Raw genomic sequence first — 25001 nt, 5'->3', positions numbered from 1 at the left:
AAATGTTGTTTGCAAAGGAGGCGTGGAGGTCGCAGCCTTAACTGTACCACCCACGGAGAGAGCAGGACCTGCTGTGCAGGCCCCAGGGGGAGCTCCCGGCCACAGGCCAGCAGCAGGACCTTGGTGGCCCCTTCTGGTCCCTAGAGGGTGAATGGGCACCGAGGGGCCCAGGGTGTATGTGACCTGAGGCATCTCAGAGCTCACTGTGCACGCCCAGGGTGGACTGCACGACTGTCACCCGAGTTGGTGACTTCCTGGCTCTCATTTCAAAGGGTCGCCTGCCCGTCCCCCGCTTGTGACAATGCCAGGCCACTGCTGTCACTGCCCCGTCTTAAGTGATGAAGAGTGGGACTGAGAGCATTCACTTCCTCCCGCGTGACGCCCGCCTCGGACCACGGCCCCCATCTCCCCAGCTTGGGACGATGTCTTTCCCAGGCCATGAACCTCTGCGGGAACGAGGTTCCCCAGCTCAGGTGACCAAGAAGCGTGAACTACGATGAACTAACATCAACCTCTGTCCTGGCGAAACGACGCTGGATTCACTGTCACCCGAGACGGACTGTTCCCATCACGACACGGGCTGGGACCCTGACGCGCTTCCTCACCCGCAATGTCTGCAGAACAGGGCGCTGCCCCACAGCGTGCACTTTACTCCCCAGAAAGAAGTGGCAGCTGGGCCAGGCCGGGCAAGAGGCCCGGTCACCTCCTCCTGTCGTTTCCTTTTTACCTCTGCTGAGGTCCCAGGGCACGAGGCGCCTCGTGTACACAGGAGAAGCTTAATAAGTACACACACTATTAAACTGGATCCTACGAGAGCCAACACTTGCTGCACAGGGTGCCCTGTGGCACGGAGCTGATTCTGGAGCCCAAGGCCACCACAGAGAGAAGACCCAGGGTAAGGGCGAGGGGGCCAGGGGACCTCATCATATCCAACCCCTGCCTCGAGCCTGAACAGAGAGTCTCAGCAGCCCCGAAATTCCCAGGGGGAACAAAGCAGGGAAAGGACCCCAATCCTCGACACGAGAATGGAGGAAGGGCCGCCGGCCCCCGGCCTCGCTGTGGCCACCTGACCTCAGCGTCCCGTCCTCCGTGCCCGCCCAGCAGACACTGGAATCTGCGGCACAGCCAGACACGGCCGCTCCCCAGCAGAGGGGCGTCAGAGCAAAGCCACGACAGAGGTTCCGAGAGAGAGCGGGGCCAGGAGGCCGAGTCGTCCCATCAGAGCCTGGTGACCGAAGGCAGTGTACTGCTCTACAGGGTGCCCTGTCACGGAGGCGCCTGACAGCCTCCGGGACCCGCAGGGGGACCCAGCCATCCCCACATCAGCTCAGAAACAGCAGGTTCGTGCGGCTCCAAAGTCGTTGGTGGCCCGTTCCACCACCTGAGCGACTTGTGAGTCTCGCCACAAGACAGTGCAAGGGGACGAGGACATAAGGACACAAATCGCAGTGAGTTGGATGTGCCCGTGACCCTGAACTGGGTGACAAGGATCAGGTTAAAGTATTTGTCAGCAAACCGACTATTGGCTCCCTCCAAGACAGGACACCCTATTTCCGCAGCACAGCCTTTAACGGACACCGGGCGCGCAAGGCGCAGTGGTGTTGGTTTTCGAGCACGGTCACTGCGGTCGTGGGCAGTCGGCCCCCTCGAGCCTTTCCCTGACTCTCCCTAAGACAGGAATTCTAAACTGGGGACACAGGGCAGAAAGCGGGAGATTCTGGGCAAAGGTGCAAGTGAGCATTCAGTGATGGCGCTAAAAGGTGTTTGTCCCCAAAGGTTAAGACCTGCTCCTGTGGGTGCATGAAAACGAGATGCTACAGGGAGCTGGCCAGGGGCCCTGACGGTGACCTCCACCTGCAATGGTCCAGGCCGCACGTTGGAGCCCAAAGTGGCGCGTTGCCCAAAGGGCGGCTTCTTGAGAAATCTGAAGGGAGTTGGAGCCTCTGGGTGTCCTCACTGAAGTGACATTCCTGAAACGGGCTAACCTGGCCTTCAGAGACAAGGCAAAACGTCCTGACAGATTTAAAGGCTAAGAGGGCCGTAAGCACGGAGCCATGGAGAAAGGTTTAGGGGTGCAAACGCGGCCCCGAGGAGTGTGTCCTGCAGGGACCCATGGGACGTGGGATGAACCATTACTCGTCTCATTCAGGTCGCCAAAAAGATGGGGCACAGTCTTCTTCTAACAATTACTGATTGCCTGGAAAGGTGAGTTCACCTGCCCTCGACCCCAGGCCCTTTCTGATCTGAACTGGGAAGAGGAGCGGAGAGAGGTTCTCAGCCCCCCACCTACTGGCTCAGGTCCAGATGAGCCCAGAGCACATTTAAATGACCGGGGTGGCGGGGAGGGGGTGTCACAGTCAGCCCACCAGCAGGACAGGGACAAGCAGGACAGGGACAAGCAGGACACGGCCTCTGGGTCTCGGCTCCCACCCTGGGGTGTAATTAAAAGACTGTTCTCGTTCAAAACCCACTCTCTCTCGCTCGGGTCCTGGGTTGCAAGGTCACTGCCCCCAGTCGAGCTTCTGTCTGGAAGCGCTTCCTGCCCCACCACCCCGAGGTTTGTCTCGACCTTGTCTCTGGGACTGTCTTCCCCTCTCCGTCTGGAGGCCTGGCAGCCCGCCTGCAGCTGGACACACCTGCCTGGGGCAGTGCGGGAACAGCGGGGCCGCGCACCACGCTGGGGGCGGGTGCTGACGGGGGCGTTGTCACTGGCGAGCGCGGACCTGGCTCGCTAGAAAGCTTCCCACGCGTTTCTCCCAGAACAGCGCCCAGGCTCAGCCCCGCTCCCTGCGGGAGGCGGGAGGGGGGACACGCCCACGGCCCCGCACATGCGCGCGCGTCACTTACCGGGGTACAGCTGCTTGGTGGGCGCGCTGAGCTGGGCATCTTTCGTGACTCTGTAAGCAACATCCGGGCCTTTGGAAGATCGGCGTGATGTGCAAAAACCTGTCGTCTTTGTTATTCCGTCAGGCAAGTTGTGAAAATCTAGAACCTTCAGGAGATCTGCTGGCTGAGCTGAAATGACAGGGGGAGGTGCGGCTCAGCCTCGGGCCTGCGTGGGGTGCCGGGGGGCAGACGGAACCCCACTCATCCAGCGTGGCGGCCGCGGCTCCCAGAGCAGGGAGCCCGCGATGGAGAAGCACGTGCGGCCCCGCAGCCCGTCCCCGTCCCCGCTCCTACAAGCAGGAGCGGACCCCCGCCTGCTCTGCTGGATGCCCTCGGCACCCCAAGTTTGTGCTGACGTCCTTTCCCTCCCCAGTTCTCAGCGGGAAGTACTGTACACGCCCCCGCCCCGGCTCCTAGACACTTCTGTTGTCAGCATCGGAGGGAAATGACCCCAAACCTAAGCTGAGGGGCCGGACGAGGTCGCGCTGCTGAGGGAAGCAGCGTGTCGGGGCGCCCCAGCTTATGGACGGGGGCGCTGACAGCGCAGGACCTGTCAGGCGACTTCGGGGCACCTGTGCCTCCCGCCTGACGAGGAGGACAGCAGGGCACGCGGTTTATACCGCCGTCGTCATCCAATTAAAACGGGCTTTTCCCACAGCGGCTGACAGCAGCACCGGTTCTGTGGGCCCCGAAGACCTTCGCCTACGCGCAAGACAGTGAGGGCCAAGAGCGAGGCTAGAAGCAGGTCCCTGCGCCCCGCCTTCTGGAAGTTTCGTGGCCCAGAGGACCGGAGCACCTGAGAGCAGGGGTGCCACGTGTTAACGGGAGAGATCGGCTGGTACCCGAACGCAGAGGAAGGCCTCCACGCGCCCGACCCAAAGGAAGCCGGCCTCACGAGAAACATCCAGCTCGTGTCACCGTAAACAGGAGGTCCCTGGGAGTCCCAGCAGGGACAGTAAACTTAAACTCGGAGCCAAAGCAACAGCACACGTGAGGCTGAGGCGCCGCCCTGGGGTGCCGCCCTGGGGTGCCCTGAGGTGCCGGAGAGCCCAGCCGCCATGTTCCCGCGCCTGCCCGGGTGGGCGGGGGTGAGGGCTGGCCACGCCCCCTCCGCCGGCATCCGGGCCTCGCCTGGCCAATCAGAGCACGACACTGCCCTGGCCCAGGTGATTGGTTCGGGGTGGGCACGTGACTGGCCAAGGAAGCTCCTTCCTGGGGCTGCTGCTTCTGCAAATGAATTCTCTCAGCTCTGCTGATCACTTGGGGACCATGACCTGGAGCTGCAGCAGCCATCTCCCGGGTGTGTGGGCAGCGCCCCTCTGGGACTGCACAGAGACAGGCTCCAGCCACACAGAGTGGGCTCCTGGCTCAAGCCGTGCCTGAAGGCGGCCCGCATACATGAGCCAGGAGGTCCGTATGCTCACACCAGTTTGGGTTAGAGTGTGACACCTGCTACTGAAAAGCCGGCGCCCACTGCTGGGCGCGATAGCAGGGCTGACGCGAGCTCACCCATTGGACCTCTGCCCTTAACCAGTCAGCTCACCAGCTCAGCACCGGCCTTCCTCCCCGAGGGCGTCTTACACGCCTAGGACTTGCTCAGAGAGGGAAGTCCCACTCCTCCAACAGGATGGCAAATTTGGAGGCGAGGAAGAACCCCCAATGCCGGGTTCTCCACCAGCTGCTGCCCCTGGACCTCAGCACACACATCCGGGAGGGTGGCCCTGCAGCCCCGCTGCTCATTCGGACGAGACAGGCCCTGTGCTCAGGAGGCCAGGCCTGGAAGAGGGGCAGGCACTGCGAACGGTGCCGGAGGGAGGTGCCGATGGCGCCCTGCAGGCCACCGCCCACCCCAGCATGCCAGGCTGAGTGAGGAGAGCAGGGCCGGCTAAGCATGCAGGACGGCCCCGTCCGCCGCCCCTGCAGGCAGCAGGGCCCAAGTGCTCAGTCCCCTGCCTCCAGCAGTGTCACGTCTACAACCTGGCTGTGCCGCCGTCCTCTGCCATGTCAGTCAAGGCGCCGGAACCACAAGGAGCACGGACTTCGCGCCGCTGCATAGACCTCATCAGGTGGGGCCAACAGGGGCCGCGTGGGGCCCCAGCGCAGTTGGTCCAGGCTGGCCCCATTTGTGTACAGAGTCGCTGCCTCCCGTGGCCTCTGTCATCCTCCTAGGTGGCTCTCACCTCCACCAGAGCGCAGCCCCCACGCAGTGTGGGGGGTCCCTGGCACATCGGTGGCGCCTCCTGCCGGCCCCCCACAGCCCTCAGAAGACACTCGTCCACTCGACATGAGAGGCAGAGCCGGGAGCAGGCCCTGGGCACGGCCTCGGGCCTGGCCGTGGCCGTGGGAAGCGACGCCGTGCCAGCTGCTGGCTCAAGCTGCTGGCTCACCTGCCACAGCGACACGGCGCCGAGCTCTGGCTCATCTCTAGGACTCGCGTCCAAGACCGGCAGTGGCCAGGAGAGGCAGCGAAGATCCCGGCCGGGGTTTCCTGGAATCACACCCCGTCCGCCTATGATGCTCTTCCCAGACACACGGCCTGCCAACCTGGACCGCGGCTGCCACCTCCCAGGGGCCCCCGGGGCCTGGTCGCGAGCCGGCCCGCGGCCACCCCTCCCACCAGCCAGGGACGCCCTGCGCCAGAGCCAACGGCGCGTTTTCTCATTGTATGACCAGCCTGGCAGGAGCCAGGAAGCAGCCTGGCCGCACCGGCCCCGTGGACGCGGGGCCCTCTCCCTCAATGCATCCCCTGAGAGACCGAGCGCCTTGGCTCCTCCGTCGGGATGAGAAAGCCGCTGGGCAACACCGCTGGCTTTGGGACAGGTGCACGTGGGCTGGAGCCCAGCAGCTCCCCACTGAGGAGATCGTGGGGTCCGTCCCCTTCGCAGCCAGTGAGGGGAGCTACAGCAGCAGAGCCCCCAGCACCGCTGCCCACACCTGCGAGCTCGGTCACCTGCGCCACCCCCGGACCTGCTCCTCCGCCCCCAACGGCTGAGCAGAAGACCTCTGTCACACGCCCACCGGGCCTATCCCCTGTGCCTGAGCATCACCAGTGTGCACACGGCCACCCAAGGCATCCTGAAACCACGGAAACCTGCCGTGACCAGGGTTACCAGGTGCGGGAGCAGGGTCCCCATCAGCGCCAGGCGCCCGCCTTGCCCATTTAGGTTCCAGCGAACCCCCCTCAGGTGTCCCGCACCTTCCCGCTCTGCGGAGCCCGGAGCTGAACAGCCAGACACCCTCTGCAGTGGACGTTCCAGTGAAAACAAGCCCCCACCGGGCAGAGTCCCAGGGAGCCGGGGTGTGACAGGGAGACGGCCCCCTCCAGTAGAGAAAGGCCATGCACTGCAGGGGTGTCCACCGCTGACTCCCAGGGCGTGCCAGACGGTGGGTGGGTCACTCGTGGCCAGTGACCTTCTCCTCGGCCCCCCAGTCCCAGTGTCCCCTAAGCCAGAGCGGCGACCTCACTGCTCTACAATCAAGACTGTCCCCCGCCCAGGGTCCTTCTCAAATGACAGGCCCGCCCCTGCCCTGGCCCCCGGGAGGGGTGAGGTGAGGACATGACGTCACCTCTGTCTCATCGGAAGGTACTTGAACCCTCCAACGCCACCCTCCCCCGGCCCAGTGACTGGCTGGTCAGCCCCCAGGTTCAGGGTCTCTGGGGGGCTGTGCTGAGCTTCACGGGGTACATCCCTGTCCTGTGGTCACCGACATAGCCCCAGCCATACAGCTGCCTTCGTGGTAGAGGGCAGGCCGTGGCCCTGTGACTCGTGCACAGAACACACGTGACCTGGGATCCGGGCGGCGCTGCCGGGTACAGCGAGGCTGGCGGCATGAGTGCCCACACCCGGCAGGAGCCACGCTGACGCCCCCTGGGGGAATCCAGTCGCCAGGCCTCCCAGCCCGGAGCAGCAGGCTGGCCCTCCACAGGCCATAGGGTGGCATTGCCGCCCCAAGCCCTCCTGACCCGCCAGGAGTCTGTGGGCTGAGGGTGCAGCGGGCAGCACAGTGGGGTGCGGCGAGCCCTCCAGAGGGGGCGTGAGCAGAGGGGAGCTTCTTACACATTCCGAAGTCAACACTGTGATCTTCAGAATCCTCAGAACTGTCCAATTCGAGGTCTGGAAGGGTCTTGACCACCACCTACGCTTACCGCTTACTCGGGAGGGGGAGACGTGTGGGGGAGGGAGGCGACCCTCACGGCCACCGCGGGCAGGTCAGGCCAGCACGGCCCACCCTGCCACCCAACCCCGAGTGTCCTCCTGCTCAGCACAGTGACGGGGGGCCCCGAGCCACAGCAGCGCGTCCTGCCCCCGACACACGATCCGGTCACCTCAGTGCTCTCGGTGAGTTTGTCGCCCCGTAAGCATGAACACGTCAAACTACTGGGGCGACAGCCCGCTGCCTCACTGGCCATGAGCCTCGGGGGGGGGGGCAGGGGCCGGGCACAGGTGGGGCCCCCGCGGGCAGCACAGTGACTGTCACCGGACGCCGCACCGTGGACACACGCCTGCCCTTCCTGCTGGCCGTACGGGCCTCGCCTTACGCCTCCTAGAAGCAGACGGAGCCGGCTCTTACGGGAGGGGAGGGTCGGCGAGGGGTGGGGGCGCCCGGGGCCGAAGCCCCTCCACGCCGGCCCAATCGCAAGGCCAGCCCAGCAGGCTGGGACACGAGCGGGCCACTCTGGAGACTGCAGCTGAGAGGCTGCCGTGGCCCGGCCACGGGGACGAGTACGGGGGCAGGGGCGACAGGGGCCGAGCGCCGGCGGCGGCCGTCCTGGGGGCAGGAGCGGTCCTGTCCCCTCCCACGACCCACCCTCAGGCTGCGGCTATCACCGCGGTGAGACCAGCCCCCCGGGCGTGCAGCTCAGGGCACGTCGCCAGGGTCTCTGCCATGCTGGGGTTCCCTCCCCTGCCCAAAACCAGCCTGACAACTCCTCAGTGGCATCCGGCCCCCCAGAACTGCCAACTCCCAGCCCGGCATCTGGGTCCACCCTCGCCCCGCGCCCAGTCCTCCCCAGGAGGCCCCGTTCACACCCCACCCCTCGCCGAAGCCGCCAGTCCCCTGGTCTGTGTGAACAGCATCCCCTGGGGCTGCGCATTGCGCAGCACGACTGCCCTGCTAAGCCCGGGCCCCGCCACGTGGCCTTGGCCTCTCGGGCCACCAGGCATGGCGCGGCCGAGAGCAGCGCTTTGGGAGCCGGACAGGCCCGGACTGGGGCCTGGCTCTGCCCGCAGGAATGGGTGTGAGGGCCCAGGGCGCACCTACCTGGCTCGGCCCTTCCCACCCCCACGGGCATGCCGCAGAGCGCCACGGCTTGGGGTTCAGGGGACTATAAGCCCCATGACCCTTCGCAAAGTGGGGTCTGTCGGGAGCCTCCCTGTCACCCCTGTGAAAGTGACAGACACCCTGGGAGGAAGGGGTGGCCCGGGGCTGCTGGCTGCGCCTAGGGCACGGCCCGGCCGGTGCGCAGCAGCAGCTCGCCTGCAGTCTGAGCGGTCTGGCTGCTGGACAGCACCGGGCACCTCCCCGGAGCCCCCCACACCCGCCCCCGTGCACGGGCGGAGGGCAAGGGGCACAGGGCACGGGGCACAGGGCGTGCGCACAGGGGCCACTCCTTCCTGGGAACAGGAGGAGGCCCGAGACGGAGAGAAGGGCCTCGCCCTGCTCCTCGTTACGGTGTCACGGTCCCGTTTTAAAGGTGACAAGTAGGCGGCGTGACATTCAGAATGAACTAAGAGTGGATTAGAGCCGGAGGCCTGGGAGGCGCGTCAGGCAGCAGAAGGCGAGGTGGAGGTCAGCCCGTCACGGAGCCAGTTAACGAGTCGGGGCCAGACCGCAGCCTCCCCGCCCGGCCCAGGCTGGGTCCACCTCTCTGGTGCCCCTGCCCCCCGCCCCCTGTCACCCTGCCCCCAGCCCAGGCCCCACTGAAGTCTGGCAGCAGGAACCTCAGAAAGAACTCTGTTCACGAGCACGAACCCTCACAGGCCACGTGCCCACCACTGAGCCCGGGGGCCACACTGACCACCCTATCCCTGCTCTGTCCTCCCAGGGCCCAGAAGTCCCCCGGGTAGCAGGCTTGGCCTTGGGAAGCGGGGGCGGCTGGGGGCACCGGTGACAACGGTGCTCAGCACCAGCGCCTGGGCACCCCAGGCCTGGCCGGCCTTTCCCGGCCGGCGAATGCCCCTTCGCTCCTCGGCTGCCCTTGTCAGCCCTGGAGGGTGCGTGTCCTATCAGCCGTCGTCATGGACAGCCCAGCTGCCCGGAAACGCGGCACGGACCGGGGATCTGTCACTGTTTGTGGGAGTTAACATCATTCAGGGGTGACAGTGGGCAGCTTCACTGGGCGCCGTGAGCCGACACCCCTGCCCTAAGGATCTCCCAACAGGTGACACACGGGGGCCCAGGTGACCCTATGGGAGGTGGCGGCTGAGACCCCGGGCACCTGCTGGGCACCTACACCTGGGGGAGGGGGCAGCCGAGGCCCCGAACCCCCACTGCATGTCTACGCACCCTGGGTGCAGGGCGCCTGAGGCCCTGGGCACCCCCTGTGCGCCCACGTGCCCTGGTCCTGTGCCCATCTTCCTCCCCTCCCTTGTTCACAAAAGCAGGTCACAAAGTAGCCACCTGTGTTTACGGATGAGGACGCTCAGGCTGAGGGAGCTTAGGTAAGTGGCCCAAGGTCCTCCTGTGCCTCAAACAGCTGTCCGTTCAGCCCCGGAATCTGCCTCCCTCCACGCACCCCAGGACACCGGCAGATGAATCCTGCAGGGCCCGCACTCCTCAGAGACGGTGACCAGCAGAGAGCCAGAGCAGCGACAGAGGCGGGGCCAGGATGACTCCAGAGGGGAGACGGGGTGCTCGCGACGGCAAAGCCCGTGGGGAGGCCTCGGGGGGAGAGAAGGTCCGCGGCGCCCGGCGGGAACCCCCAGACCCCAGGCTGATGGAGGAGCGCCAGGCCGGAGGACGCCGCCCACAACACGAAGACGCCGATCGGAGCCCTGACTCAGAAAGCACTCCAGGGCCAGTCCTCTCGTTCTCACATGTCCTTCAAAGTGCCACCCAGGATGCTCAGCAAACCCTCACCGCTGGACGGACACATGGGCACAGGGATGAAGCGAATGGACGAATCGAGAGATGGATGGATGGATGGACGGACGGACGGACACACAGATGACTAGATGGATGGCTGGGTGGGAGGGTGGATGGACAGATGGGAGGAAGGGTACAGGGACAGATATTCAAGGAAGGAAGACAGAAGAGGAAGGCGAGTGGGGGTAACCTGATGAACGGCGTTCGGATGGATGACTGGATGGGAGGGGGGAGGGGGGAGGGGGGAGGGAACGAAGGAAGGGAAGCCGCCCTTTTGAAGATCCGGTTGATAGACCGATTTCTCAGACTTCCACACCAACTGTGCAGCTGGCCGCTGCCTTGGCCTGGGCAGCCGCGCCGCTCCCTTTGGACCGGACAGTGAAGCCCCGTGTGACGCATGTCCTACCCACGGCTGTTGCACACTGCCCTCCGGCTCGGGGCCTTCGAGCGGGACCTCCCCGGGTGGACCCGTGGTGTCCACTCAGGGCACGAGGCGTTCTCGGCATTCCGCGTCCTCCCAGGAGTGAGGCGGCTCAGGGTGGCTCAGGACGATGGGGGTGACACAGGGGAATTGTGGCCCAGCCCCCGGCGCCAGCAGAGGGTGGCAGAAGATGCCAGTGGGCCCCGTCTCAACTCCCAGATCGGGGGCCCGGAAGGCGTCTCTGACCGTCCTGCACCTTGTCCTCATCCTCGACCGGCCTGGCGGCTCCCACTTCCTGACCACAGAGCCAAGAGCCCTGAGAGGCTGTGGCAGGCGGTTTCCCAGTGGGAGGCATTACGGTGAAACTCCAGGGGGGCGGGCGGGTACTGCGCCCCCGTGAGCAGCGCTGCCAGGGATGGGGCTCTCCCCAGCCATGCCATCAGAGATGGGACGGGTCCACGAAGTGCTCCCTGGGCTGGGACCTCCCATCTCCCACCTCCCACTGCGATGGACCCCAGGGTCCAATGTCTGACACCTCCACGGCATCCGCACGCTGTGGCCAGGTGCCCCCGCGGGGCTCAAACACACACACATGCCACCATCCAGCCCGAGGCCGCCTACAGTGCAACCTGCTGACCCTTCCAAATAAGGTAACCCTACACACACAGTTACGTGAAAGTTAGTCACGATGCCTGCGAGGACTCCCGCGAGGGATGGTGGCATGGGCAGAGCGCCTGGGGAGGAGTCCTGCAGGAGCAGCGGAGAGGAAAACAGGGTGTCAGGGCTGACAGCAGCCCCACCGGGTAGCCTGGGGCCACAGGGGGCCGCTCCAGGCTCAGGCAACCCGCCCCCCCCCCCCCGGGGACAGCACAGCGAAGTCCCATGCAGAGCGGCCAGGCTCCCGTTGTCCCGATGAGCGGGGGCTGCAGACCAGACTGGGGCTCCGCACTGAGGACGGGAGGAAAAGTCCCAAGGAGGGACAAGGGGACCCCCTACCCTGGAAGCCAGGGGTGCACCCTGCTGCTCGCTGCACCCTCAGCCCCGCCGTCCTCTCGTTAGTCTGGGCCGTCTATGTCCCTCTCTCTCGTCATTCCTCAAAGGGCTAGGAACTGAACCAAACGTGGCCTTGGACATGAATCCTACAGCTGACTGCCAGAGAGGGGCGCTGGGCACAAGGGTGGGCGGGCTGTGGGCGTTGGGGGGCGGGCGGGCTGCGGGCACCAGGCACGGGGGCAGGTGAGCTATGGGGGCACAGGGGGGGCGGCGGGCTGTGGGCGCAGGGGCGCGGGCAGGCTACAGGCACCGGGCCAGGAACGGAGCCCACGAGCATGATGGGGAACCAGATGACTAATCTCAGCTTCCTTGGAGGTAATTCATCTCCTTGTTCGGAGGGAATGGGGTGGGGACGGCACCAGGTGCCAGACTCTGCCCAGCCGGGGCGGGCTGTGTGCACGGCAGGCTCCGCACGGCCGCACCTGCTTCCAGGAGGCCCAGAGGGTGGGCTGGCTGCCATCGGGCCAGCCGGGGTCACACTGGCAGGGGGCCCTGTGCATCCAGGGCCTCGCCCAGGCCGGCGCGGGGCGTGCTCCGGGAGCCACGCTGCGGAGGGCGGGCGGCAGGAAGCAACCACGGAACTGCACCAGCTTCGGATCAGACTCCCGACCGCTCTGCGGAACGGACCGCAGCACCGGGCGGGCGGGCAGGCCCACCTGCGCTGCCGCGGGGTGTCTCGTTCACGTGGCATTTGTTTGTACACTCGGCGATGTCCCACCGGGGCCTGCTGCGTGCCGAGCACACGTCGAATGCCCGCACCATTTCTGGACCAACCCCTGTCACAGCAGAGTCTGTGCCAGGCCTGGCTGCACTGGCCCGAGCATCCCCAGCTGGCCGGTCCCCTGAGAGCGCCAGGGGCTTCCCGCCATGCTGGCAGGGTCTTCAGGCCTCAGAACTAAACAGACTGACGTGCTTGATGGACCCAGGTGCCGGGGCGCCCAAAAACCACCGGGCCTCAGGTTCCCTGTCATACAGGGGGTTTAATGTCAGATCCTGCCTCCGCCGGAAAGCTGGGGACGGCAGCTGCTATTAGGAGCAGGAGCAGCGTCGGCTTCCCAGGCTCCCTCCTGCCCTCAAGAGCTACGAGGACGTGTCAAAGTGACGCCGTGAGGGCCCCTTTCACTTCACAAAGCTCGAGGACAGCAAGAGCCCCCACCGCAAACCACGCCAGGCCTCTGCTTCCTGTGTCGCCCCAGCACCCGCCACAGCCGCCCACGCCACGCCCTGTCCCCACACTGGGCTGGCAGGAGGGGCTCCTGGGGGAGATGAGAGCTGAGCCCGGAGCACGTGCTCAGCACAGTGACGGAAAGAAGCCATCAGCCGACCGCTGATCGGAACCAACCAGCAGGCAAAGGGGTGAGCTAGATGGCCAGACACGGAACGACGGCCAAGACATGCCCTTCGGTGGAAACAGCAAGTCACAGAAACCTTCACGGGGCCCGTCCCTTTTGCGTCAGAATCAATAAAAGCCATCTACGGGGCCCGAGGCCACAGAGGGCGATGCACACACAGAACACCCAGGGCGATCCCAGCCAAGCGGCGAGGGGGCTGCGTGCGGGAAGGGGCCGTGTAGACGCTCACCAGTCTCCACGCTTCCGCTCCTGGAAGCGGCCTACAGACACCCCACAGAGAGCCTGCACGACTTCAGCTTTTCAAATACCGAAACAAATTTTTTAAGTTTGGTAGTTTTAAAATGGCCACAGATTCTTTAACTGCCCAACAGGAGGCAATGTCTGGGTCCCCTCCCCTTCATCAAGGTGGGCTCTGTGCCTACGTCACCAAGGGAACGTGATAGAATTGGTGCGAGCTAGTTTAGGGGTCTAGGCTTTAAGACACTCACAGGTTCTACTTCCAGTGTCTCCTGGAACCAGATCCATGCTGTGAGGAAGCCCAAGCAGCCCCCCCAGAGGGGCCCTGGTGCGGAGAAAGCCAGGCCCCACCCCACTTCCCCAGCTGAACATCCTGCCCACAGCGCACAGCCATGTGGGAAAACTGCCTTGGAAACAGACCTTCAGGCCCCAGTCGAGCCATTCACCCTGATCCCACAGAGGCAGACAATGGTCCCTGCCCCGCCCTGCCCGAAATGCAGACTCACAAACTAAGGTGCTAAAATAAAAGACTGCTTTGTCTTAAGCCACTACATTTTGGGGTAATTGTTATGCAGCTGTGGATAACCACAATAAAAAAACAAGTACTAAACAAGGAAAGATACTTGTAACAGAAATATATACGCCATATGTGTCAGATACATATGAAACTCCTGCAACTAACAGGAGTGGGGAACGAGTGACATTCGATGCTGCTACTAAACGAACCAAAACTAAATCAAGGATCCCTTGTTTCCCATCCAACTATCAACTTTTTTAAAAAAAAAAAATTATTTTATCATGTACCAAATGTTGGCAAGGATGCAAACTCTCGTTCAATACAGATGGGAGTCTAAGTTGACACCTTTCTAGGAGACAATGTAACACTAGGTATGGAGTCCTAAAAGCATTCATTCCTTCATCCCCCTGTGGAAATTCACCTCTAGCGTGGAGTTACAGAAAAGCACAATCAATCGCAGACGCTCGCCACAGAATTATGTACATCGAAAATGCTAAAGAAGGTATTTCAACCTCGAGTGGTTAAATATGTTATGGTACAGCTCTATATCAGAGTCGTTCATTTGTATTTAACGTTATATTGGTATTATTAACATTTAACTAGTCGTTAATATTAATAAAGGGATATTTTAGCACATGGGGGAATTGCCTATGAGATTGTGTGTTTACGTCAGGCTTTAGAGGTTTAATTTCCTGCAGTAAAATTCACCCTTTAAGTGAAGAGCTCAGTGACTTCTGACAAACATACAGTCCTGGAAGCACCAGCCCGGCCAAGACACAGGCCACTGCCGCCACCTCGGTGAGTCCACTCGCGGCCCTCCGCAACCCGCTGGCGACCACTGGTCCTTCCTCAGTCCCCACAGCTTTACCTTTTCGCGAATGCCACGTAAATAGAATCGTGTCGCGTGAAGTCTCGCGTGTGCTTGTCCCGCTCGTCAGCAGGCTCACACGCCCACGTCATGCCACGGACTCATCCCTTCCACGGCTGAGTGATCCCACCGTACGGACGGACCTCAATTCGCTATCCCTGTTGGGTCCTTTCGGGGTCGGGGCGACAGGTGGCGGGCGAATATTTACGTGCGCGCCTTTGTGCAGACGTGTTTTCATTCCTCTGGAGTAAGCTCCTGGGAGGGGAATTGCTGGGTCCAAGCAGTAAGCGTGGGGTTAACGTCGTAAAAACAGCCAAACGGTTTCCCACGGCAGCTACGCCAGCTTGCGACCCCACCAGTAACGAACGTGGCCTCAGCAACCGTTGTGCATGTCTTGGTGTCTGTCCCCTTGTGCTTTTAATTCGTTATTTCCCTGATGACTACAGCTGTTCAGCAATTTTTCCTTTCCACGTGCATGTGCCATTCGGTGTCTTTTTTGATGAAATGTCTCTTCAACTCTTGCCCAGTTTTAAATTCGGTCATCAGTTATAAGATTGCTTCATATAGTCCATATATAAGTTCTTTGTCATTTGTGTGTTTTGCTAGTATTTGATTTCTAATCTGTGGCTTACCGTCCCACTTTCTTAACAACGTCACTGAAGAGTAGAAGTTTTTAATTTGATGAAGTCCAATTTATCAATTTTTCTTATGATTCATGCTTTCTGTGTACTTTCTAAGAAATTTTTACCTAGTTCAAGGTCAGAAAAAGAATTTTCTTTTTTGCCTTATTTTTCACAGTTTCAGATCTTACCTTTAGGTCAATAATCTGTCAATTGACGGTCATTGATGCCAATTCAATGCCAACAGGAACCGCCAATTTAGGGTAAGGAGAAGACAAACTTTATGCAGCGCAAACAGCTGACCTGCGATACAGCACGGCTGTGGAAAAGCGCCGTTCGCCTGCAAGGCAGCCATCCTGGAAACGCAGTACAGGGACCTCAATGGGAAGAACACTTCCAGAGAACGTGCGTTGCCGACTTATATAGAGAGAAGTCCCCGCCCCCTGTCCATGATTGGTCCATCCTCATGCAAATAAGGACTCCAAATCTTCATAGTTTGATTGGTCCAAAAAGAAATGTCCTGATTGGTCAAAACAGAGCCACTCTGATTGGTCCGTGAAGACTTTACTAAGGCCGTAGCTGCACAGCTCCCATCCGCCAGGCAAATCTCAGTCCTATTGGTTGAAACGCCACTCTAGGAACTCCTTTATAAGGGTGGACTCAGTGGGCAGGAACACAGGATGGGCAGGAACACAGGATGGGCAGGCAGTAAGTGCAGCTTGTCCCAGAGGCCCCTTGTTTAGAACCAGCTGCTAGGCTGTTTTCAAGTTCGAGCCCGGGTGCCACCAGGAACCCTTCTTGGTAGATCTTTTCCTTCTCGGGGTCGACAGATACATCTCAATTTTTATATATGACTTGAAGTAAGGGCCCAGGTTTATTTTTTATTTGATAAAGACCATCCTTTTGCCACTGACTTATCTTAGCACCACTGGCACAAATCTAATGATCATTTATGTGTGAGTCTATTGATGGACTCCACTCTGTTCATTCGATCTACACATGTTATCTTCATGTCAACACCATAATGCCGTGATCACCACAGCTTTATAGTAGTAAGTCCTAAAACCACAGAGCATGACACCTCCAAAAATATTTTCACAATTGTTTCGGTTATTTTTGGTCCTTTGCATTTTCACATAGATTTCAGAATCATTTTGTCAATTTTTTTTTTAAGCTTGGTGGCATTTTAATTGGCATTACATTAAATCCGTAGATCAATTTTGGGGAAAATGATATCCTAACAATACTGTCTTCTTGTCCATCAGAATACTATATCTCTCCTCTTCTTTAGATCTTTAATTCTCCACGTGATATTTTGTAATTTTCAGAGCATGGGCATTTTATCAAATCTCGTTTTAAAATTTTTCATATTTTTGATCCCACGATAATGGCTGTTTAAATTTCCATTTCTAACTGTTCATTGCTGCTATCTAGAAAGTACAACTGATTTTTGTATATTGACTTTGACCCCTGTGACCGTGCTAAACTTTCCTATGACTTCTTCCTGTCCGATCCACGTGCCTCTCATTTCCTTTCCTTGTTGTGCTGGCCAGGATCACCATGCTACGCCGAAGAGGCATGGTGACAGCGTACTTCCTTGCCTTGTTCCTGATCTTGGGTTCAGTATATAGATTTTACATCGCTGTCCCATGTCAGATTGAGTACCTTCCTCTTCACTCCTCGTTTACTGAGGTTTACTCATGTTTTAAGTTTAAGACTATTACAAAGTCACACGCGATTCCAATTTTGTCAGTGCGGGCAGAAAACCAGTGCTGGAAAATAAATACATCAAAATGCTCCATCGGAAGTTTTCTTGGCTGCACTTAATGGAGACCGTCGGCAGCGTGAGCAGCAGCTTACTTAAACAAGTAAGGGGCTGCGATTAATTTCTATTTTCTTCTTTATAACTTTTAGTAGCTTTTAACATTTCTGTGATGGATGGGTATTGCTTTTGTAACAAATTCATGGAACGACAAATGCCAATTAATACCCAGGTGGAAACGGCATTATATAATTAGTAGCTGCCTTCTCTCCACGTCTGCCTAGAACTTTGAGATAGCCACCGATCTTTGGGTCTCTGTCTTGACAGTGGACAATTCTTCACTGCCCTTTCGGAAACAAAACCGCATTTGCCCCTTTCAAGAATGCCCCGTTTCCCAGAGTCTGACATTTGGAGTGGGCCACCCCGCGCCGCGAGTCCTTGTCACAGGGCCCCTGCCTGGGTCAGGCCGGAGCCCAGTCCACCCTCGCCCTCTTGGACTGAAATGTAGACCAAAGGCACATGTGTCTGCGGGCTCGCTGTTCTCCCGGCCCCGGCTCCGGCTGGCATTTACCTTGAAATTCTCATTAGAAAAGACAGCTTTAGAAACAGACGGAAACTGGGCCCCCGGAGATGGTTCAAGACCCATTAAATGTCACGAAGCAAATAACGTGATAGATGCCGTTTACAGGCATAGTTCCGTTACAAATTAAAGCCGCCGTTGGTCGCCTGGACCCCTGAAAGCCCCGCCCAGACGCGCGGTTCCTCGCCCCGCCCAGCACGGCCTCCACCGCACAGGTGACGGGCGGTCCTGGCCACGCTTTGTGGGTTCCATGCATGAGGCTCTGGACTTGCTTTACCCTGTCGTGTGACCAGAGTAAAAGAATGTTGCACTGGGTCACTCTGACCTTCGGAGGACCCTGTGCCATCTCGTCCCTCGGGACCGGAAGGCACGGTGTGATTACCGTGCAGGCTTTCAAAACACTCTCAACTGTGACCCAAAGCCAGCTCCGCGGACACGGGCTGAGCAGTGACTACAGAAACTGGTGGCAGAAGTCAGAGCCTCCGTCCTCAGCGTCCCCCACGAGTCCATACCACCGGACCCCACGCTCGGCGGGTGAGTGAAGGCAGGCTTTGAGACATCCTGGAGTGGGGGCGGGGCATGGGCTCCCCATTCGCAGGCTCAGAAACCTATCGACCCGTGTGCAAGAGGATGAAGTGTAAGCCTCACACGGAGCCCATGTCACCACTGGAAAATTCATTGACGAGAAGCCGTCCTGCTGCCCCGAAGTGAAAAGTGGAAAGGTCTGCCTCATTCTGTAGGGACACTGGGGTTCCCCTACCAAGTGACCTGAAATGAGCCAGGTCCCAAGGATTAAATGACAGCCCCAAGCTGCAGCCAGGAGCAGAAAGGGGGATGCAACTGGCTTACAGAGGGTCGGTGGCCCCCGTTCTAACACAGGGTCCACCTTGGTTCAGTGCCCGGGAGTAACCCCGGCCAGCGTGGGGTCACTCAGGTGCCCAGGACCCATGTTGGCTGGGACAGACACACAGTAAAAGGGCTTTGACGTGCGACAAGTGAGTCAACAATTAAGAATCCACCGTGAGGCGGAGAGGGTTTACCGGGAAGGTGTTCATCCAAGTGTTCTGTATAACGGCCAACACTTCAAACTCAAATCCCACACGAGAGGAACAGCTAAGTAAACTCTAGTGCAAGCGATACCGGCGTGCTCGTCAGCCACGAGGACATTTACGAAGGGGTAATGACACGGGGCGTGTCTGTGACTTAGGTGGACGCAACGCTGATTCCTCGCACGAGCTGAGCCACGAAAGGAGAAACCTGTGCTACAAACATTTGTGTCCCTCCCGACATTCGTGCTCTGAAACCCCGCTCTCCCCTCCATGACAGGACACAGCCAGATGGCACCAGCTCTGGGCCAGAAAACGGGTCCTCCCCCAGCCACGTGGCACCCTGATCTCGGACTTCCCAGCCTCCTGAACTAAGAGGAATAAATTTCTCTGGCTTAAAGCCGCCCAGGCTGTGGCATTTTGTTATGGCAACCCAAACAGATAAAGACAGAAAGGAAGAGAAAAAAGGTGCTTCTACAATTCTCAAGTTTGCTATCATGGACACGCTTTACTTTCATAGTTAAGAAAAGTTAACAAAGGCGTTTGGAGACTTAGTAGAACCTTTGAACCTATAACCAAAATCCTGAAACGTGGACTCTTCACCTCCCAGTTTCAAGGCAGAGTTGATCTTCCATCTTACTGCCAGTGGGAGTGCTCTCCTTGTTTGTCCCCACCTGTCCACGTCCCGGATCGGCTGGGAGCCCCCGTTTAGCTCCCGCATCCCCGGCTAGTCCAGAGTCTCCCTCCCCCATCGACCCCTGAAAAGCAGCCGGCACCTCCTCATTGCCCCGACCTCACTGCCTCCTGCGGCAGCTGGATTCATGCGCCTTTTGGTCCAGGCTCGGGAATCTGGCTGTGCCTGGTGCTGTGGGGAGCACCACGGAGCCGAGGCCAGTCGGCCGCTCCCCGCCCTCGAGGGCCCCTGCTGCAGGGAGTGGGGTCTGGGGCGGCCAGATCCCACCCTGAGCAAACATGAAGTAGCATGACCAAGGGGACAGCCCGGAGCTGTGACAGGAGAATGGGTGGGTCGGCGGTGGGCGGGTGGTAAATTTATGATCTGGGTTCATGGGTGGACGGGAGGGAAGGAGGGAGGGATAGAGGATGGATGGATGGGAGGATGGATAATGAATGGATGGACGGAAGGATGGATGGATGGATGGATGGATGGATGGAAGGACGGATGGATGGATGGATGGATGGATGGATGGATGGAAGGACAGATGGATGGGGGAATGGGGGGATGGATGGATGGATGGATGGAAGGAAGGACAGACAGATGGGGGGATGGATGGAGGGTGGGTGGGTGGATGGATGGATGGATGGATGGACAGATGGATGGGGGGATGGATGGATGGATGGATGGATGGATGGATGGATGGATGGATGGATGGATGGAAGGACAGATGGATGGGGGGATGGATGGAGGGTGGGTGGGTGGATGAGAGGGTGGATAGATGGGTGGGTGGGTACTCGGGGTAAGTGAATGTGCAGACGGAGGCATGGGTGGATAAAAGCAATATACCTTTGCTAGTTTACATCCCGTTAAATGTGCCCGAGGCCCATCCATTGCCACTCATTCTCTCCTGCCACCCCACTCATGTTCGGCTCCAGTGAGGCTAAACCCCAAAGACAGCATCGAGGCGCATTCTGTCAGTTCCCTGTACTTAGAGTCCGCCTGTTTCCCGCCCTCCCCTCCTGATAAACCCCTACTGGTCTCGTAGACCTCGGCTTAGACAATGCTGCCTCTGGGAAAAGGGTCCTTGAAACCCCTCCTCAGGTCTCACTCTTACGGTATCAGATCGAACCATGGGAAATGGCTATTTGACCATTCTGACCCACAAAATGTCAATTTCAAATGCTTCAACCAAACAGACCAATCACAACTCTCACAGTCAGCCGCCCGAAGCCCCAGGACGTGAAACCCCAGGCAGGGAGCCCCCTCATCCTGCGGCTTCAGGTAACTGGTGCCACGACTAACCCATAACCCCGTCAGGTGAACGAGTGAAGGAACGGATCTCAGTCCCTTCCCCCTCACAGTTCCGTGTCCCGACGGACCAGCTCCCCCGTTCGGAACACCAGCCGCCAAAGTTTGGGGAGGAAGTTCACATGCCAGCAGAGGTCTCATGGGAAAACGACACGAAGTGCCCGAGGAGACACGTGGGGACGTCGGCCTCTTCCAGGACAGAGGACAGAGGACCGTCCTTTGACCCCATAAACTCCTATCTCCTGACTGTCATCACCTGAGGTCCTCCCAGCAAAAGACCCTCAAAGTCTCACGTCTGGGCTGGCTTTCCGAGAAACGGGGCACCTCTGAGCCGAGACTCGGCCACTGAGGGAGACGAGGGTGCCCATGACTCAACTGTGGGGAGGGACAAGCCTCGCGGTCTGCTGGACGTCGAGGTGAGGCCCACGCGGCTGGAGCCAGCATCGAGGATGACGCAGACAAGCTCGGGGAGACCATGCCCTGCCCTGCCCTGCCCTGGGCGCACGGGGGGCAATGCAGGGGGACCAGCGGCCCCAGAGCCGGGGCAGCACTCACAGAGCCAGTCTCCACGTGCACAGAGCCCTTCGCAGTCAAACCCGTCACGTCCACACTCCACCCCCCCCCCACAAACTGACCCCCCGCGGGGTCTGAGTACAAGGTCTCCCCGCCGCTGGCTCGCAGAGGTGCTGTGCCGGGGAAGTCACACCAAGGGGCTGAATCCGAGACCCCCTCTCGGTCGGGTGGTCCTGGGCAATTTCCTTCTTCTGCCTTGTTTGTCACATGAACCCACTTCGGAGGATCAGAACAGATGACGTCTGCGGGGCCGTGCCGCCCGTGGGCCACGCGACGCCCGCTTCGGTGCCCCCGCCCGCACGACGAGCGAGGGGGTCATCGGGGACACTTTCAGCTCTGAAACCGTCGCGTGCCCGCTCCCGTCTTCCCAGGACCGGCGCGTGATTCATGCTCCGTCAGTCCAGCGGGGTCCTTCCTGAAGCGGTCTTGTTTCTCTTCTTGTCTTTTTTTGGTTTTGGACAAACTTTTTTAACTAAGTCTTTCCAGCTAAGAGTAGCTACCTGCCAGGGTGAGACATGCACCTCCGAGCAGCCGGCCACGCCTCCTCGTCTCACCTCTCTGTTACCTACACACCTGCCCGCCTTCCAACCAACCCTTGCGTTCGAACAAGCCAGCAGCCCACCCCAGGAGATGCTGGAGACGGCTGTGCCCCACGCGCCCGGCGGCCTCCTCTAGGGACACCGCGGGTCCCTCCACCACCTACGCATACACGAGCCTGGGTTTGTGTCTCTCCTTCCAACAGAGAAGGGTTCATATTTGAGGAACGCCCTTCACCTTTTCTTTACTTAACACATCTTGAGATTGGTCCAGGTCAGCAGGTGTAAAGCCAGGTGAAGCCCATTCTTCCAGCCGCGGCACCGTGTTCCACCGTGAGCTGCACAGTCCCCTCTCTAAATGGGTCTTGTGATGGCACGTGGTGACTCGAACCCTTTGCTCCTCCAGACAGCACCACGTGACCGCCTTGTACAGCGGCGTCAGCACACACGTGTGTGCGTATACACAGGAAACATGCCCAGGTGCGCCGGTAACAGGTCAGAATGCGTGCACCGTCATACTTTGCTAGATCCCACGGATGCCTTTCGAAGACGGGCAGCCTGTGAGCACGCCCCGCCCCTCAGCCCATGGTGTGCGTCCTCGGCGTCTGTCCTCTGTCCACCTGCCAGGAGACAGGTGGTATCTCGCTGAGGCTTCGCTTGCTTTCCCTCCTCACGTGTTTAAAAGCTATTTGTGTCTTCTAAGAACTAGTCAGGGCTTTCGTCCACGTTTTTTGTTTTGTTTTGTTTTGTTTTGTTTTGTTTTGTTTTTGTTCCCGGCCTTTTCTTACTGATTTCTTTGATAATCACAGTGTTTCAATCCCTGTCCTGGGATGTGCAGTTAACCCTTAAACAATGTGGAACCCAAGGGGTACCGACCACCCACACAGTCAAAAATCCATAAAACTTCTGACTCCCCAAAAACATAACTCCTAATAGCCTTCTGGCCAGAAGCCTTACCGATAACATAAATAGTCAATCGACACATACTTTTTATGCTTTGTGTATTCTAGACTGTTTAGAGAAAAGAACGTGTTATTCAGAAAGTCAGGAGGAAGAGAAAATACATTTACAATACTTACTGAAAGAATCTGCACAGTTCAGACCATGTCGTTCAAGGGTCAACTGTATTTTCATATTCTTTTCCTATGGTGATTGCTTGTTTTTTGGTTTTGTTTTGGCCAGACAGAAAACCTTGACTTTTATGGAGTCAAACTTTTTTCTTTTATAACTTCTGGGGTTTATGTCGTATTGAGAATGGCCTTCCCATCCCAAGATTATAAAACTCAGTCTCGCATGTTTTCTTCTAGTAGTTCTATGGTTTCATTTTTACAGCTCACATCTTTGCTCCGTCTGGAACGCATTTTGCTGCAAGAGGAAGGCAGTGTCCAACTGCTTTCCCCCAAGAGGTTTCGTCACCAGCCCGGCCCATTTCCACGACTAATCTCTTCTTTCCCAGCCAACACGAAAGCTGCCAGGATCAAACCCCAAGTCCCCGCAGGTGCCTTACATGGCTGAGTGCATCCACTGTGCCCCCCTTCGTGTCCCAGAAGGAGGGGCTGGCTCGGCCCCGCCCCCACGTTCACCTCCCCGAAGCCCCGCCCAGGAGGGGAGGCGCTGCCCCTGGGCCAGCAAACCCCGACAGCATGGTGCATCAACGCACGGCCACTTTGGGTAGCAAAAACGAGGGAGTGGCCGGACATCCAACAATCCGAGACGCTCTAAGCGAATTAGGCTTTCATAGCAGTCACGTTCGAGAAGGGAATGCCTTCCCCAGAAAGCGAGGCGAGAAAGTCCGAACGCGACTGTGCCCCACTCCGAGGCCTGGGCCTTCAGGGAGGGGTGCTGGCGGGGGACCAGGCCCCGGCGTTCCCAGGTCAGCCACAGAGTGCATTCCCTTCTGCTATTTATTCTCTGTACTAAGACCCGGGGGGGTCTGAGTTTGGGGATTACAGATGATCCTTATTTTGTCCTTTACAATGTTTGTGTTTTCCAAAATGACTATAGAAAAATGTATTCTTTTTCACTAAAAAAGTGTAAAGCAGTCATGAAAAAACAGGAGCAAGAAGGAGATGCTCCAGGAGAGGACCATGGCCTCCTGGAGCGGGGCCAATCCCCCACCCTCACCCACACCCATCCCTGCCCCGAGCGCCCGCGTCCTGCTCCTCCCAACCCCAAATGGCTGGAGACCCGCCGGCGAGGCAAGGCCCTGTGCACCCAGTAGCCCGACCCCAACACGCCTCCAAGCCACTGTGACCCAGAGGGCTCGCAAGCGCACGGAGAGGGACGCAGAGTTGGGCGGGTCAGAGGCCAGCCTGGTCCTGGCTCAGCCAAGGCCATCAGCGTGGGTCTCCAAATGACCTCTGACCCCAGTGTCCCTGGCAGTCACTGGTCACCGTGAGGGAGGGGAGACCTGCCTGGACTAGGGAAAGCCAGGGGCCACCAAGCAGGACTCCAGGGCCTTGGGGTCAGCCCAGTCCGGCAGGCGCAAGCACCCGACACCCTGGCACAGCGGTGCGGATGGCAGGTGCTCTCTGCGCTGCAGGACGGCGTCTCCGTAGCCGGCACTTGGCGGCGCCAGGCACCGCGCCTTCCACGCAGCCGCTGCCCTGCCCGACAGAGCGCCGGCCGGGCGTGACCCCGCGCCCCCAGCACGATTCCCACCGGGAGCCCGGCGGGGCGGCAGGGCCAGCTCACCAGGGCCTCCTGTCCCCTGCCCCCGCCCCCGTCGCCCCGGCGTTTCCGGGGTTCAGCACGCGTGGCCCAGCGGGGACCTGGTTACCAGGGGCGGGGCGCCGTTTCCCTGGCCAGAGCGTCTCGTGCGCCTTTCTGCTTCCCACCCAGACGCGCGGCGCACACCTCCCCGTCCTCTGCGGGCTGCGGACGCCGGGGCCGGGGCGAGACGCGACAGGAGGGTCCAGAAGGCATGAGAGTCCCAGGAAGCTCCTCCCGCCGGGCTGTCCCTGCATCAGCACCCCTTCCGCCCCAACACCCTTCCGCCCGGTCCCCCACTTCCGCCCGGTCCCCCACTTCCGCCCGGTCTTCCCACTTCCGCCTCATCCTCCTTCCACCCCATCCCCCTACTTCCGCCCGGTCCCCCCACTTCCACCCCATCCCCCCTTCCGCCCAGTCCCCCCACTTCTGCCCCATCCCCACTTCCACCCCTCCCCACACTTCCACTCCGTCCTTGCCTGAGGAATGTGAACGTCCCCTTGGGGGCGGGGAAGGGGGGGCGAACTCGGCTGTGCACCTGGCCAGTACCCATAAGGCTTCCGGGAGACCGAGCCTGCCCAGTGGGCCCCCACTGGCCTGGAAATGCCAGCTCGGGGCATCCCAGGGCGCTGGAAGGTCCGCTGCACAGTGAGACCAGCGCTGAGCCCTCAGAGGAGAATGTGCCCAGCGTTAAGCCCGACCTTCCCCAGAGGCTGGCGGCCCTCAGAACAGTACCAAGATCCACGACGGGCTCGGGCACAGTTAGCACCC

The 25001-nt window shown here is 59.8% G+C and overlaps 1 protein-coding gene across 2 annotated transcripts in view; it reads right to left on the bottom strand.

Annotated features, from left to right (window-relative positions):
- COL5A1 (collagen type V alpha 1 chain) overlaps positions 1 to 25001 on the bottom strand; it is a 117080-nt gene that overhangs the window by 79968 nt on the left and 12111 nt on the right. For both annotated transcript variants that reach the window (XM_016128784.2, XM_016128785.2), the window contains exon 2: positions 2848 to 3015. In XM_016128784.2, coding sequence (XP_015984270.2) covers positions 2848 to 3015 — 168 coding nt within the window. The remainder of the gene's footprint in view (positions 1 to 2847; positions 3016 to 25001) is intronic.

The sequence above is a fragment of the Rousettus aegyptiacus genome, unplaced genomic scaffold (genome assembly GCF_014176215.1).
Source record: "Rousettus aegyptiacus isolate mRouAeg1 unplaced genomic scaffold, mRouAeg1.p scaffold_m13_p_3, whole genome shotgun sequence".
In the NCBI taxonomy this organism is placed as follows: Eukaryota; Metazoa; Chordata; class Mammalia; order Chiroptera; family Pteropodidae; genus Rousettus; species Rousettus aegyptiacus.
Note: the sequence above shows the minus strand (reverse complement) of the source record. Positions and strands in the feature narration are given on the sequence as shown.